This window comes from Artibeus jamaicensis, unplaced genomic scaffold (genome assembly GCF_021234435.1).
Source record: "Artibeus jamaicensis isolate MK-2021 breed Jamaican fruit bat unplaced genomic scaffold, CSHL_Jam_final contig_196, whole genome shotgun sequence".
NCBI lineage: Eukaryota > Metazoa > Chordata > Mammalia > Chiroptera > Phyllostomidae > Artibeus > Artibeus jamaicensis.
The window spans coordinates 1,431,348-1,444,812 of NW_026521401.1; the positions used below are offsets into that span (position 1 = coordinate 1,431,348).

Consider the following 13,465-nt stretch of genomic DNA (forward strand, 5'->3'; position numbering starts at 1 on the left):
CCAGTTCTTCTGGTCTGACTTTTCTGAGTCCCAGTCCCATTGGGAACAACAGTTCTTTGATTCCCTTGTGTTTTTCCTCTCCTTTGAGTAGTGGTGCCCAGTAAATGTTTATGAGAGGCCTGCTCTATGCCAGGCACTGTTCTTGGCAGAGAGGGTAGCATAGTGAAGAAACCTTAGCCGTGCCATCTGATCAGAGGTGCTCACCCCTTCTGGCAGGTGGCAGTGACTTCTGCCCACCTGATCCAGTCCGGCAGCTTTACTTCTTACCCGAGCCCTTCCTAGCTTGACAGGCTGCAGGCACAGTGCTCCCTGACATGGCTTTAAAGGACAGGAATATGCAGGTCAAGGCTGGAGTGGTGCTGGGGAAACACAGCGTGGTGGCTAGTGGGTGCGTGGATGACAGGCTCTAAGAGCAGGGAGTTTTGAAAGGGACCTGGAAGGTTGACGTGTATTACAACAGGCTAAGGAGGATAAGATGCAGGGGATAATGGAGCTGGTGAATTTTCAAGACACAAGCAGAGGTCCACAGGCTGCTCTCTAGCTGATCCCCAGTTCCTCTTCTTGCTCTTCCTTGATGATGCCACTAGGAAGCACTGTAGCTCCATGCACCACTAGCCTGTGGGGCATTGCTGGGGAGATTCTGTTGAGTGCATGCATGGTGGAAAGGGTTAGCTTCTTCCTGCCAGGCTGTCCTAGGATGATGGGGGTGGAGGGAGTGTGCCTCAGAGGGCAGCCCAGAGACCCATCTGAAAGTCTCTTACCTTTGTTACCTCTTTTTATCCCTTCCTGAGACCCCAGAGCCAGGTACAAGTAATGTACCAGTGGGTCTCCTTTCTGGAGTGAGGGACTCTGTTTTCAGGATAAGTAGGGACTGTTCCTAAAGGGAAGGAGGACTGATTGCAGCCTTTGAGCCTCTTACCCCAGTGTTGGTGTCTCAGGCCCTGCCACGCCTTAGAGATCCTCTAGATGGGGACCAGGGTCGACTGAGCTGCTGCTGAAGCCTTTATTCTCACCCCCAACTAAAGGTAACTCAAAACTCCCCAACTGAAAGTTCTCAAACCAATCTGGGTGGTAGAGCTGAAACAGTGGGTCTGACAGCCTCTCCAGCTCTCACGTGGGTCTGCGGGGATGATCATTTCTACCACTCACAACTCACCTTGTGGCCTTGGGTAAGATGCACTCTTAGCCTCAGTTTCCTCAGCTGTAAAATGGGGGTGGTAATTAAGCTCTCATAGTGCAGCTGTGAATATTAAATGAGAGCATTTGTAAAGTGTCTGGCTGGTAGTCATTCCTCAGTAAAGGTCCAACGAGAGCTGAAAGCCCTGGAGGAGAGGGTGACTGCTATGTCCCCTATAAACCCGAGGGATGGGCCTTCCCTCCCCACCCCATCCCCAGCTCCTTTTCTCTCTCTGGCCAGACCCTTTTGAATTTTCCCCTCCCCTCAAACTCTGGGTGGGGGTTGGGGCAGGGAACAGTGATGAAGGAGCAGCCCTAAGTCCAGACAGCAGGGAAAGCCTTCGTGGTCCTGTCCATAAAAGGCTTTTCCCACTGGTTCTCCACCAGCAGCACAGCCCCGCCCCACTCGCTCCATTTCCAAAGCACGCAGAGAATGTTTCAGGCAGGCCCGGCAGACTGCTCCAACTTGGTGTCTTTCCCCAAATATGGAGCCTGAGTATGGAGTCACTGGGGGGCCTGGGGGTGGGGAACAGAGCCCATTTCCTCTAAGGGGGGGGGCGTGGGAGGAGGGGGAGGGGGGAAGCTGACATCATCACAGCAGCGGGCCTTTAAACCCCTCATCCAGACAGCGCCCATCCTGTCTGTCCAAGTCCAGGCAGAACTGACTTCTTCCTGCGAGCTCTGAGGAGCCCCTGTAAGTGCTTCTGTCCCAGGCTTGGAGGGAAGTTGGGTTGGAACTTGACATGAGCAGTGGGTGTATTACAGGCAGGAATGGGGCAGCCCACCTGCTTAGTCAGTGTGCATTCCTAGTCTCCAGATGAGGAGGTGGTCCTACCAGACGGGTGGAATGGGATTGGTAGAATCTCATATTGCTCAGATAGGGCAGCTTTGGGTCCATTGAAATGCTCGGGATGACTTGGTTGGTGAAGAGGGATTAAGGGCAGAAACCGAACTGGAGCGAGAGGGGGTGTGAGAGGATCAGTGTTGTCGGGTTAGACTCGGGCTCTGTTCTCCATTGTCGGTCATGGAGGATGTCCAAGAAGGTGAGGAGGTGTGTGAGGACACCAGTGCTGGAGGGCAGTATCCCACTGTTGAGTCCCCAAAAGCCTGAGAAGCATGGCAGAGCCTCTGGGCAGCCCCTGAGGCAGTGGAATGGACCACCAAACCCTTGTATTCTGAAACAGGCAGGGGTGGCAGGGTGCAGGGATAGGTGAGAGAGCTGATTTTTGGGGTTATGCAGCTCTCTCCAAACACTTGACAGTGGGAGATCACCTCACTACAGGTAGAGGAGTGGGGGCTGGGCACTGCCAGGAGCTTCAACTGATGGCTTGAGTGGCTCAGTCCGAGCTGGGCAGGCCTGGAGCCCTGGGTTTTTCCAGAAGGGTCTGGCTGGTTCCCCTCAGGGGTTACTATTCAAAGGGTAGCAGAGTAGGACAGCTCGTCTCTGTCCCTGGACTTTAGATGAGCCGTGTCTCCTGCCATCTCAGATCCACAGGTGCTCCCTCCTACTTGCTGTGTTTTAAAGAGAGGGGGCATGGCAATCCTGGAGAGGCCCCTGGTTCTGCTGGTTTTTTTCAGGTCCCTGCTGGTAGGTGCCCCCTGACCCTTTGCAGCAGCTCTCCCTTCTCCACAGCAGCTCCAAGCTGAGGCTGGGGAGGTCTGTATCAGAGGCCTTGGAGGGATTTCTTGGAACTCGGCACTGTCCAGTGCTTCTCCAGGAGGGAGCAGGGTAGGGTTGGAGGTGTGTGCATTTCATTCCCACCCTGCCCCCACCATTCTGATCGAATGTGAATATTGTCTCTAGATTTAGAGGCTGCAGTTTTTGTGGCCTTGCCACTGTGAGCCTTGATACATGGGCTGTGAGTCTCTTGAGACTGAGAGCTGGGGGGTGAGGGGCACTCTGCTTGAGTCTGGGTGCTTGGACCCCAGGGAGATGTGCCACCTTCCGGGATGGAGAGTGAAGCTGAAGTGGGGAGGAAGGAGGCAGGGGTGCAGACCGAGCTGAAATCACTTGCCCCTGCTGACTGGTAGGTTCTGACTACTGTGATTTGCCCAGGAGCACTTGGGTGAGGGGGGCACACTGCTGAGGCACAAAGTGGGGTGGGGAAGGGAGCTTGCTGTTTGTATCCAATGGGAGGGGGTGGGGGGTGCTCAGAGAACACTGTCCTCAGAGGTGGCCCTGCCCTCACTTGACAAATAAGGAAACAGACCCGGAGAGAAGTGAGTTGCCCAGCCTCTAGAATTTAGCTGAATCCATCTTGTGTTCTTTCTTTCAAACTTTGTTGTCCTCTCAGGACACAATTTGGAGAAAGGGTGGAGGCTGGAGTGGGAAGGACACTTACTGTGTTTTACCTCTCAGCCAGGGTCTGGCTCTCCCAGGCCACTTTCAGGAGACCAGCCTGGGGAGGCAGGCAAAAGACCGATATTTCGAGGAGCCCTGTGGAGGGACAGGCAGCATGTTAGGTTGTCACAGACAGTGTCTCATGGAGTGTTCACAGTCCTCCGAGGTCGATACCATCAACCTCACTGCGCAGGTGAGGAACTCGAGCCCAGAAAAGTTGTCAGCTGTGGGGAAAGGAAGGGAAGGGCAAATGGAGTTTGGCAGCAGGCCTGGGATGGCCCTGAAGTGCTAATGTTCACTCTGCTTCCCACAGTGGTGGGTGTGCAGAGGGTCTCAATTCCCAACAAGAGAGGGAGTTGAGGGAACATGCCGACTACCTGCATCTTCAGACTGTCCTCTCCTCAACTTCTGACCTCTCTGAGGCTAGTGATGGGTTTGGCCTCATTTGGTACCTCTTCGCATGAACTCTGGGCACCACCTCAGGGTGACTCCAGTGGCCAGATTAGGTTCCTCTGGAGCAACCATACCCACATTTGCACAGCACCCTACTTTTCTGGCCCAGCTCATGCAGTCTTTCCCTTCCATTAGTGGGGTTCTCCTGAGCAGGACCAGCCCCAGGTCCTCAGGGCAGCAGCTGCTGTTTGTCTAGACAGGCAGATTCTTGGCTCTGGGATTTCCATGGAGGACTCTGGCTTCTTAGTTACTCAAGTTAGTGCAGTGGTGAGACTGGGCACGAGGGGCATCCATGGGTATACCAGTACATCTCTCTCTCTGTCTCATCTCATCTGGCTCCCCTGAGGAAATGCAATGTCTTGGCCAAAGGCTCCTAGATTCACTGTCTTCTAGACCTTGCCAGGGATGGATAAGTTTGAGCCTTTTTGGCTACAGGTCAGAGTCCGAGCTGATCTGGAAAAGCACTAGAGTTTTGGAGTTCCAGCATCTGGGCTAGAGAAAAAAGGTAGGGGGAAGTAAGAGATGGAGGCAACTCCATAACTTGAGGTGCAGCCAATAAACCACCTCATGCCCAGTAGGACAGACTCCTGTTGGTTTGTTTGGAGGGTGTGGTGGCATGTAGCCTCTTTCAGAAGGCCTCTCCAGGACCTCTGTGGCCACTCTTGGCAAAGAAAGAATGCTCTGGAATGAGAGTTGTTAAACTGGCCTATGGGCTAAATGGAGACTGTCGTCTGTGTAAATAAAGTTCTGTTGGAACAAAGCTGTGCTCATGTATTGTCTAAGGCTGCTTTTGTGGGACAATGACAGAGACCATATGGCCTACAAAGCTTAAAATACTGTCTGGTCACTTACAGAAAAGTTCACTGAGCCCTGCTCTAGACTGCCAAAGAGCTGGTCTCCTGTTGCTCTGGTCTCCAAGTTTGGAGAGGCCCCTACGACTGAGGGGATGAGCCTGGCCCAGATGAGCAGTGCTGTGAGAACGGAATCAGGGACCCAGGGGAGAAAGACAACATCTAGAGTGGCTGGGCACCACAGAGCTGGATCTGCCTGATGCAAGTGAAAGCAAAGCTGTTTTCTAACCCTCTGATCTCTCTCTTCCCTGGCTGCTGCTGCTTAAGCTCTCCCCAAACATGGCCAACAAGGGACCTTCCTATGGCATGAGCCGTGAAGTGCAATCCAAAATTGAGAAGAAGTATGATGAGGAGCTGGAGGAGCGGCTGGTGGAATGGATTATAGTGCAGTGTGGCCCTGATGTGGGCCGCCCAGACCGTGGGCGCCTGGGCTTCCAGGTCTGGCTGAAGAATGGTGTGGTAAGTGGCATTCTGGGAAGGGTTTGGGGCTGTGCCATCCTGCCAGAATTGTGGGGCAGGTACCCCAGCCAAGTGCTACGCTGCATTGTATGCCCGGCAGATTCTGAGCAAGCTGGTGAACAGCCTGTATCCTGATGGCTCCAAGCCAGTGAAGGTGCCCGAGAACCCACCCTCCATGGTCTTTAAGCAGATGGAACAGGTGGCTCAGTTCCTGAAGGCAGCTGAGGACTATGGGGTCACCAAGACCGACATGTTCCAAACTGTTGACCTCTTTGAAGGTACAGAGCAAAGGGGTGGAGGAGGCAGGTGAAGGAATGACCCCAAAGATGGGTGTGTATAGCAGGAATGGGCTATGCGAACGGAAGACCACACCGCACTCACAAGGGCATACCATGGGACCTCCCTTGATTCTGGGCCCTTTCATTCTGGGATAACCTTTGCCTTTGATTGGTCCTTTTTCTGAAGTGGGATCTGGCCCTGCCCTGGGAGTCTTCTTTATACAGTCCTGAGAGTTGTCTGCCCGACCTCTTTCTTCCCACAGGCAAAGACATGGCAGCAGTGCAGAGGACCCTGATGGCTCTGGGTAGCTTGGCAGTGACCAAGAATGATGGGCACTACCGTGGAGATCCCGGCTGGTTTATGAAGTATGTGGCTACTCAACACTTGGGTCTCTGCATGAGAAGGGAGGTGGCCTTGGCTTACCTGTCAATGTAATAGCTAGGAAGGTATGAAGGTCTCTGAGAGGGGGAGATGGGTCCCTAGTAGTTCTTGACTCCTCCCTTTCTACCCTACCGTGCTCATCCAGTCTCCCTTGCCTGAAGGACACAGTAGTCATGAATAAGAAAAGCGAAAGGCATCAGGCTAGGAAGTAACAGAGCGAAGAGAAAACAGGTGAAAAACACCCAGTCCTGGCAAGTTTTTGTCCCGATTCCTCCTCTTCTAGGAAAGCCCAGGAGCATAAGAGGGAATTCACAGACAGCCAGCTGCAGGAGGGAAAGCACGTCATTGGCTTACAAATGGGCAGCAACAGAGGAGCCTCCCAGGCTGGCATGACGGGTTACGGAAGACCCCGGCAGATCATCAGTTAGAGGATGAGGGCCAGCCCCCAGCCCCACCCTTCCCCAGCTCAATGGCTGCAGCCGTCCTGCCTAGCCCACCTTACCCACACATGTGTAGTTCTTCAGCCCCAGCCAAGTTTCCAGGCTCAGAGGCTCCATCACTGAGCAAAGGGGACTGTGCTTGGGCAACTCCCCCCGACCCGACCCCTCGGCCTGACTTCTGACCCCAAACACTGCTCCCCAGACCTCTTCCTAGCTCCCTCGCCATCTCTACTGTCTCTCCCCATCCTGGGCTGAGCAGGGGGGGTTTGGGCTGGGGGTGGCCTGGGTGTGGGGCACGTCCTCTGTCCTTGGCAGCACATGCCCATTGAAGGAGACCCAGCCCAAACTCCCTCCAATTTTTGCTGGAAATTTTGGGGGTTGAAATTCAAAATGGAAAAAAATACATTAATCTTTTCTCAGGCCTGCCTGGCAGAGTTTGATTTGCCCTAGTCACTTCTGTGTGGTTCTGGGATATAGGAGCGTGGGAGGGGACCATCTGCACGGTCCTGGCCAACGTCCTCTGGAGAACCCCTTGCATTCCAGGATTCCAGGACAGGAAGGGGGTCAGATTCTTTCAGAAGACCAGGCAGTGGAAGAGGAGAGTGGATCTCAGGGGTTGCTGGAAAGGAGGAATGACCTGGCAACTTGCCCTAGCAGAGAAAAGGAGATGGGCAACAGCAGAATTGTGTGGAAGGTTTTTATTTTGGAAAAGCTGTGCAGAAAAAAAGTCAATGAAAGTTGCTGTGGAAACAGAAAACCAAACCTTGAGTATTAAAAACAAATACAAATCAACCAAGCAGCTCAAAAGAGGGGAGGAGGCCAAGAATGGAAAGAAAGAGTCACAGCCTGTCAGGCAGACAGCTGGCCGCAGCTGGGTAAGGCCATTTCCCTGAGCACTTTTCAGAGGAAGATAGGGTGGTCACAGGGCTGGAGTTGACAGTGGATGGCACCTGTCACAGTCCTGTGCAGACTCCCCTAGTGAAGCAGCACACCCCTGGGGCCCATGCCCACTCCCAGCTTTGCCAGGAGCATCGTACTGACCCTTGAGGATGAAGGGAGCGAGGTGATGGGGAAGGAGTCGGGGGTATGTTCATGGTTGGCTTCTGATGAGGAAAAACGGAGGCAGCTGCTTTTAGGGCAGTGCGCCAGGCTGAGGGCCGACTGCCATACCAGTCCGTCCAAGGTCCAGGCTCAGGCAGGAAGGTGAGGGAGAAGAAAAGTCTGCTGTTTCCCTGTCCTGGGTCATTAGGACAGGCACATCCAGGGGCTCTTCCCCACCTCACCTCTCAAGTTCTCTTCCCAAGTGACTCCAGCAGTGTTTCTGCTGAGATGCTCTTTTGGCCGGGCAGGCACCTTCACCTTCTCACCATGCACACATGGGGCAGGGTCTCTATGGCCCACACCGCTGACTTGCCCCGCAGAAATGAGGATAGAGGCCTGCCCAACAGGAGACGGGGGGCCAATCCCTTGTCTAAGGCCTTTTCACCCAAAGCCCCTGTTCAGCTAGAAAAAGATCCTGTGGCTGTTGTCACACGGTTCTCTGGTGCCTTGCCTTTGCCACTTGTACCTGCAGAAAGCCCTGGCCCTCCCTGAGCAGTCAGAGGGTGCTCTTTAGCCTTTGGATTTCAGATGTAAGCATCAGGAAGCCTTTTCTCCAGGGCTCCTGGGACTTCGGAGCAGCTTTCCAAGCTTCCCAAAACTGGGGAAGGAAGAGCCTGTCTCACGCTGGGTCTGTCAGGCACTGGGTCAGCAAACGTGCTCCTCCTTCCCCTGCAATAGGTCTGGAGACAGGTGGTGATGAGTGCAGTCCGGGGCACTACTGTGCTGGGACCGGCTCCAGTCCCCCTGATCTAGCAGGTCTGGGCAGAGGAGACCAGAGGCAGGGGGCGGCCCTTCATTTTCTGTCTCCACTCCATCTGGATCCTTGTTGCTGCAAAGCGGCACTGATTCCAGTTCTATCCCCTCCTCCCTGGCTTTTCGGCTTCTCTGGGGCCAGGGGCAGGATTCACTCCTACAAATCGAGTGAGAGGCCACATTCCTCTGGCTCAGGTACACTTCCAGCATATAGTAAACAGTCCAGAAGATGGTAAAACAGCCGACCAGCACCAGGGTCTGGGAGGAAAGTCCACCACCTGAGTTAGGGACAGTTTCCCAAAGCCTGTAGCCTTGCTTAGCCCAGAACAGTGAGTTCTAAAAGTCTCTCTCCCACTAGGGACTGCCTCTCCCATCCCAAACCACTCACCTACCTACATAACAAACACCCTCTGAGAGCTAGCTAGCAGAGGGCACCCCAGTCTTCACACCACCTCTTTCCCCATCACCTGGAGTATCCCACCAAGGACCAACTCCACTAGTACCCTCCCCCTGCCTCTCGTGTGAGTCTTAGCTCTAGTACCTTGAGGGTGTTAGGGGTAATGGTGTAACCTTCTTCCTCAGGAATTTTCAGCCCTGGAGGGCAGGGCAGAGTGAAGCCATCATGCAGGTACTGTCCGTTCATGGCACCTTCTAATACTCTGTGGAGAAGAAAAGAAGCAGGGTGACCTTGGTGAACTTGGTACCATCTGCCCTTCCCCACCCTCCCTGCTTATAGCTGAAGAGAGGGAAGCCCCATGACAAAAAGGAGAGGGCACTCTGTGGGTTCCCAGAGAGGTAGCGCGTCTCAAGTGGCCTCCTTCCCTCTGACAAGTGTGTCCACACCTACCTTTGTCTCTCTCTGATGTCTCCTGCACTCCACATAGAACCATACAGGGTCAGCTGCCACTGCCGGAGGGTGCCAGCCGGGAGCATCTCATCTCCTAGGCGGCAAGTGAGGTAGTCCCTAAGCCATGCCTTCTGCTGGCCTTGCAAACAGCAGAGGCTCTGCCTGCCCACCCCACAGAGGGACTGGACCACAAGGGCTGCTGCAGGAGCTGTGTACCACTGAGCCTAGGGTTTGACAGTCTGTCTCACAGGCCCCACTCAGGGGTGGAAAGGGAAAGGTTGAAAGGTGGCATTCCAAAGCACAGAAGTTTTGCCTTTATCTCTTTCATATTTTGGGGTTTCAGCAGGGATTTTGCTAGGGGGGGAAAAAAAAGTCCTCCTACTAAATTAAATGTTTGAAAACCACCAGTCTAGTGAATACCTAACTTGATGGGAAGTTGGGAGGGTTGGGTTCAATTTCCGGGCTCCTCACTCAAATACTCTGTCACCTTACAGAAGTCACTTCAAATCTCTAGGTGGGCCTGTTTTTAAAAAATAATGATGAAAACTAGTCCTGCCCTCATCTGCCTACCAGGGCTAGCCAAAGGAAGGTTATATGGGAAAGGACTTGAAATGTGGTTTCAACAAGGAATTTTCATTGCTATCCTGAGGAGAAATGGATCAGCCACTTCTCCGAGGAGAGGAGTTGTATAAATGAACCATTTTAGATATCAGCACCCATTTTTTGAATGGGGCTTAGTTTTTGGTATCTACCCTGCTAGCCCAATGGCAACCCTAAATATTACACATGGGATAGTTTCTGTGGGGACTCAGATCCAGAGTGACCAGATAATAATCATGCAAGGCAGGGCCCTGATGGGAGGGTGGGCAGGCTTACCTACGTCCCTGACAATGAGTCTGTAAGACCCTCTTGCCCTTTCCCCCCAGCATCGCACAGTGGAGAAGGTCCAATCATCGAAGCCATTGGGATCCCTGGGGGAGAAGAACAGAGTAGAAGACCTGGAAGCCATGGAGAATGTTTCATGGGCTGACCCTGTTGCCCAGAAACATTCTTTTTCTTACTGTAGTAGCCATAAAAATGTAGCAGCTGTTGCCTGAGCTACAGCCATTTGGGAGGGTGCCATGAGGGGTCCTCACATGCGGCCCCTTGCCCTGGGATCTCATGTGATGAGGGACTTACATCAGTGTGCTAGTGGAAAAAGCAAATATGGAGCAGGCACTGCCTGGGCAGTCCAACAGATAGGTTTATTGTTACTTTCTGGGGCACTTCCTAGCTCTGTGACTCATTTCCTCATTTGTGAAAGGCAGTTCCAAAGGTACTCTGCATGGTTCTTATAAGGACTAGAGAAAATACTTGTAAAATGCGGTGCTTAGCACATTGTCAGTCCTCACACTCAACCTGTAACAAACGGCTTGCAGTTGCCAAGGCCAGCCAGTGCCGTGGTGACTTAGGGCAGCATCAGTGTCCAATGCTCAATTCCTTGAAAAGGCCCTTGTTGCAAAGAGAGCTCAGAAGGTACGGGCAGGTATACGTACGAGTCCATGCTGCGGGGGGGGCCGATAAGGGACATCATGCCGCTGGGGCAAGAGAGTTTCAGTTCTAAGTTGCCACGTCGTGGGTGGGTGATGGACACTGTCACTGCCACGTGCTCCAGGGTCCTCAGCCCCGACATCTCCAGGTCCATCCTGCTGACTGTAGGAGGTCAGGCTGGGCGGTTGGGAAACCAGCCCCATAAACACACCCTTACTTCATTCCAGCACACCCAAGGCACATGCTCATTGAGGCCACAAAGGAAGTCCCACATCAACTCCGAGTGGCACCTGGTGTGCACAAAGTAAGTGGAATGCAGTGGCTGCTTCCAAGTACTTTACAATCTACTTTAGAGTCTAGTTGGGAAGACAACACTAAAGACACAGTTATAAGAACCAAATCGTGGACTTCAACCGCTCATTCATCCAAAAAAATAATTTACCAAGTACCTCCTACATTTCGGGAATGTACTAGATGCTGGGAATATAAGCTAAGGTGGACATGGTCTCTGCCTTCTACATGCAAGTGCAGAATGATACGGCATGAGGTACACATGACTGATACTAAAACAGAGATATCTGATGGTTTCAGCAGGCAGTAGCGAGGTGCTCTGAAGAAGAAAATGAGTGTTGACTGGTAGAGAGGGTGGCAAAGGGCATTCTAGAAGGGGGAATGGTAGGTACAAAGGCAGAGGTGGAAATGAACTAGTTTCATAAAGAATTTTTTAAAAGACTACTAAAGTAAAGAAATTCAAGGAAATTATGCTGATTATAAAAAACCAAAATTAAGAGGATACATAATGTATGGTTCATTTATATAACAGTCACACATAACACAACTGCAGAGATGGAGACCAGGCTTTAGGGATGGGTCAGAGGGGTGGGTGTGGCCAGAGGGTGGCCCTGTCGAGACTGTCCTGGGTCTCGGTTGTGGTCATGGCTACGCACGGCAATACATGGTGAGGCTGTACACACGCACGAGTGCAGGTCCAGCTGGTGAGATACAAACAAGCTGAAAGCTCTCTGGATCTCACCAATGTCATTTTCTTGGTTTTGATATTGTACTATAATTATTTAGGACATTAATATAAACAGAAGGGTACCTGGAACTTCTCTGAACATTTCTTTGCAACCTCCTGTGAATCTAAAATTACTTTAAAATAAAAGTAGTTGAATAAAAATGACAACAAAAAAACTCTTACAATTCTTGGTAAGATGTTGGTAGAAATCCATCTGGACTTCTGTGTATGTATATGTGCATGGGTATATTTTCTTTAATTCCATCTGTAAACTCTACAAAGTCAATGTCCCACCTTCTCTGAAAGCAACACCCTGTCCTTCTACCTTCATTACTCCCACCTTAATCTCTGCATTGTCTTGCTCTTCAAGAAATCCATCAAGCTCCTCCTTCCAAACCCCACAGTTTAGACCCCACAGCTCATCTCTCCAACACTCTCTTAGTACCCTCTCAGCCTCTCTTTGCTTTCTTTTCCTTTCACAGTAACTATCTGGCAGAAGTCCAAAGCTAGATCAACCCAATTATCCCTTTCCTTGGCTAGATCCTCTTGCTTAGTCTTTGCTATTACAAATGAAAAAATGAGACAAGAACAAATAAACCCTTTCTTAACTCTTCACTGTCTTCTACCTAGTGTTAAGAGCTGGGACTCTGGAAACATCCAGCCTAGGTTCAAATCCCACTCTGCCATTTACTATGAGAATTGGATTAGTTTCCTTAGCTTGGGGTAGTAACAGGACTTACTTCATAGAGTGGATAAATTAGTTAATAATCATAAAGTAATTAGAATAGTACTCAGCCCTGGCTGGTGTGGCTCAGTGGATTGAACGCTGCCCTGTCAACCAAAGGATCGCTGGTTCGATTCCCAGTCAGGGCACGTGGCTGGGTTGCAGGCCAGGACTCTAGTAGGGGGTGCGCGAGAGGCAGCCACACACTGATGTTTCTCTCCCTCTCTTTCTCCCTTCCTCTCTCTAAAAATAAATAAATAAAAATCTTTTAAAAAAGAATAGTACCCAGTAAATGTTAAGATTATATAAGTAAATAGATAGTCCTTTTCTTTGCTGTTAAAACTTCTTGAAAAAGATATCTATACTCACTATCTCTACTTTTTACCCTCCCATTCATCCTTACCCTTTTTTTCTATCACAATAGTTAATGTACATGGTTTTTAAAAGTAAACTGGTTCTTTGAGAACTTTTGAATATATTTGAACATACCCAATGTCGTCTGGCTTCCAGAGTTTCTGCTGATAAGTCAAAAGCTTGTTTATTTGGCTTCTCTTATAAGTAAGGAGCCATTTTCCTCTTGCTATTTTCAAAATTTTCTCATCTTTGACCTTCAGCATTTTATTTATTTATTTTTTAAAGATTTTACTTATATTTAGAGAGGGGCAGGGAGGGAGAAAGGGAGGGAAACATCAATGTGTGGTTGCCTCTGGTGCATCCCCTGCTGGGAACTGGCCTGTAACCCAGGCATGTGCCCTGACTGGGAATCAACCCAGAGACCCTTTGGTTCACAGACCAGTGCTCAATCCACTGAGCTATACCATCCAGGGCCCTTATTTTATTTTAAAGTATTTTTATTGATTATGCTATTACAGTTTCCCAATTTTTCCCCCTTTATCCCCTACTCCACCCTGCCCCCCCAACCCTCCTGTATTCCCCACCCCCCTTAGTTCATGTCCATGGGTTGTACATATAAGTTCTTTGAGTCCTCTCTTTCCTATACCAATTTTTATGTTTCCCCGTGTATTTTGCACCTACTAATTATGCTTCTTCTTCCCTGTACCTTTTCCCCCCATTCCTCCCTTTCCCTTCCCCACTGAACTCCCTCTGTGTGA

At 51.1% G+C, this 13,465-nt stretch overlaps 2 protein-coding genes across 8 annotated transcripts in view; one reads left to right on the forward strand and one right to left on the reverse strand.

Moving 5' to 3' along the window:
- The first annotated feature begins 31 nt into the window (after positions 1–31).
- On the forward strand, positions 32–6,799 carry TAGLN (transgelin). 2 transcript variants are annotated; one of them, XM_037147301.2, is made up of 5 exons: positions 32–1,025; positions 5,089–5,280; positions 5,381–5,558; positions 5,822–5,924; positions 6,224–6,799. In XM_037147301.2, exons 2-5 carry the CDS (start codon positions 5,101–5,103, stop codon positions 6,366–6,368), a joined length of 606 nt encoding a protein of 201 aa, XP_037003196.1. In that variant the 5' UTR covers positions 32–1,025; positions 5,089–5,100; the 3' UTR covers positions 6,369–6,799. The 2 variants fall into 2 exon arrangements, with proteins under 2 accessions (XP_037003196.1, XP_037003195.1); XM_037147300.2 differs by lacking the exon at positions 32–1,025 and adding an exon at positions 1,784–1,870.
- Positions 6,800–7,063: 264 nt separating this feature from the next.
- The window catches only part of PCSK7 (proprotein convertase subtilisin/kexin type 7), a 29,901-nt gene continuing 23,499 nt past the window's right edge, over positions 7,064–13,465 (reverse strand). For 4 of the 6 annotated variants that reach the window (XM_037147282.2, XM_037147280.2, XM_053672271.1 and 1 more), the window contains 5 exons: positions 10,617–10,773; positions 9,958–10,052; positions 9,082–9,175; positions 8,776–8,893; positions 8,037–8,492 (listed from right to left, as the gene is read on the reverse strand). In XM_037147282.2, the coding sequence (XP_037003177.2) occupies positions 8,127–8,492; positions 8,776–8,893; positions 9,082–9,175; positions 9,958–10,052; positions 10,617–10,773 (830 nt within the window). In that variant the 3' untranslated portion in view covers positions 8,037–8,126. Of the gene's footprint in view, positions 8,513–8,775; positions 8,894–9,081; positions 9,176–9,957; positions 10,053–10,616; positions 10,774–13,465 lie in introns of all 6 variants that reach the window. The other 2 variants (XM_053672264.1, XM_053672269.1) reach the window with 2 other exon arrangements.

Bases quoted from the DNA above. Each gene is read 5' to 3' on its own strand.
- TAGLN (XM_037147301.2), top strand. From the start codon at position 5,101: ATGGCCAACAAGGGACCTTCCTATGGCATGAGCCGTGAAGTGCAATCC. The intron at 5,559-5,821 runs GTACAGAGCAAA...TTCTTCCCACAG, and splicing joins AACTGTTGACCTCTTTGAAG to GCAAAGACATGGCAGCAGTG. The intron at 5,925-6,223 runs GTATGTGGCTAC...CTCCTCTTCTAG, and splicing joins GATCCCGGCTGGTTTATGAA to GAAAGCCCAGGAGCATAAGA.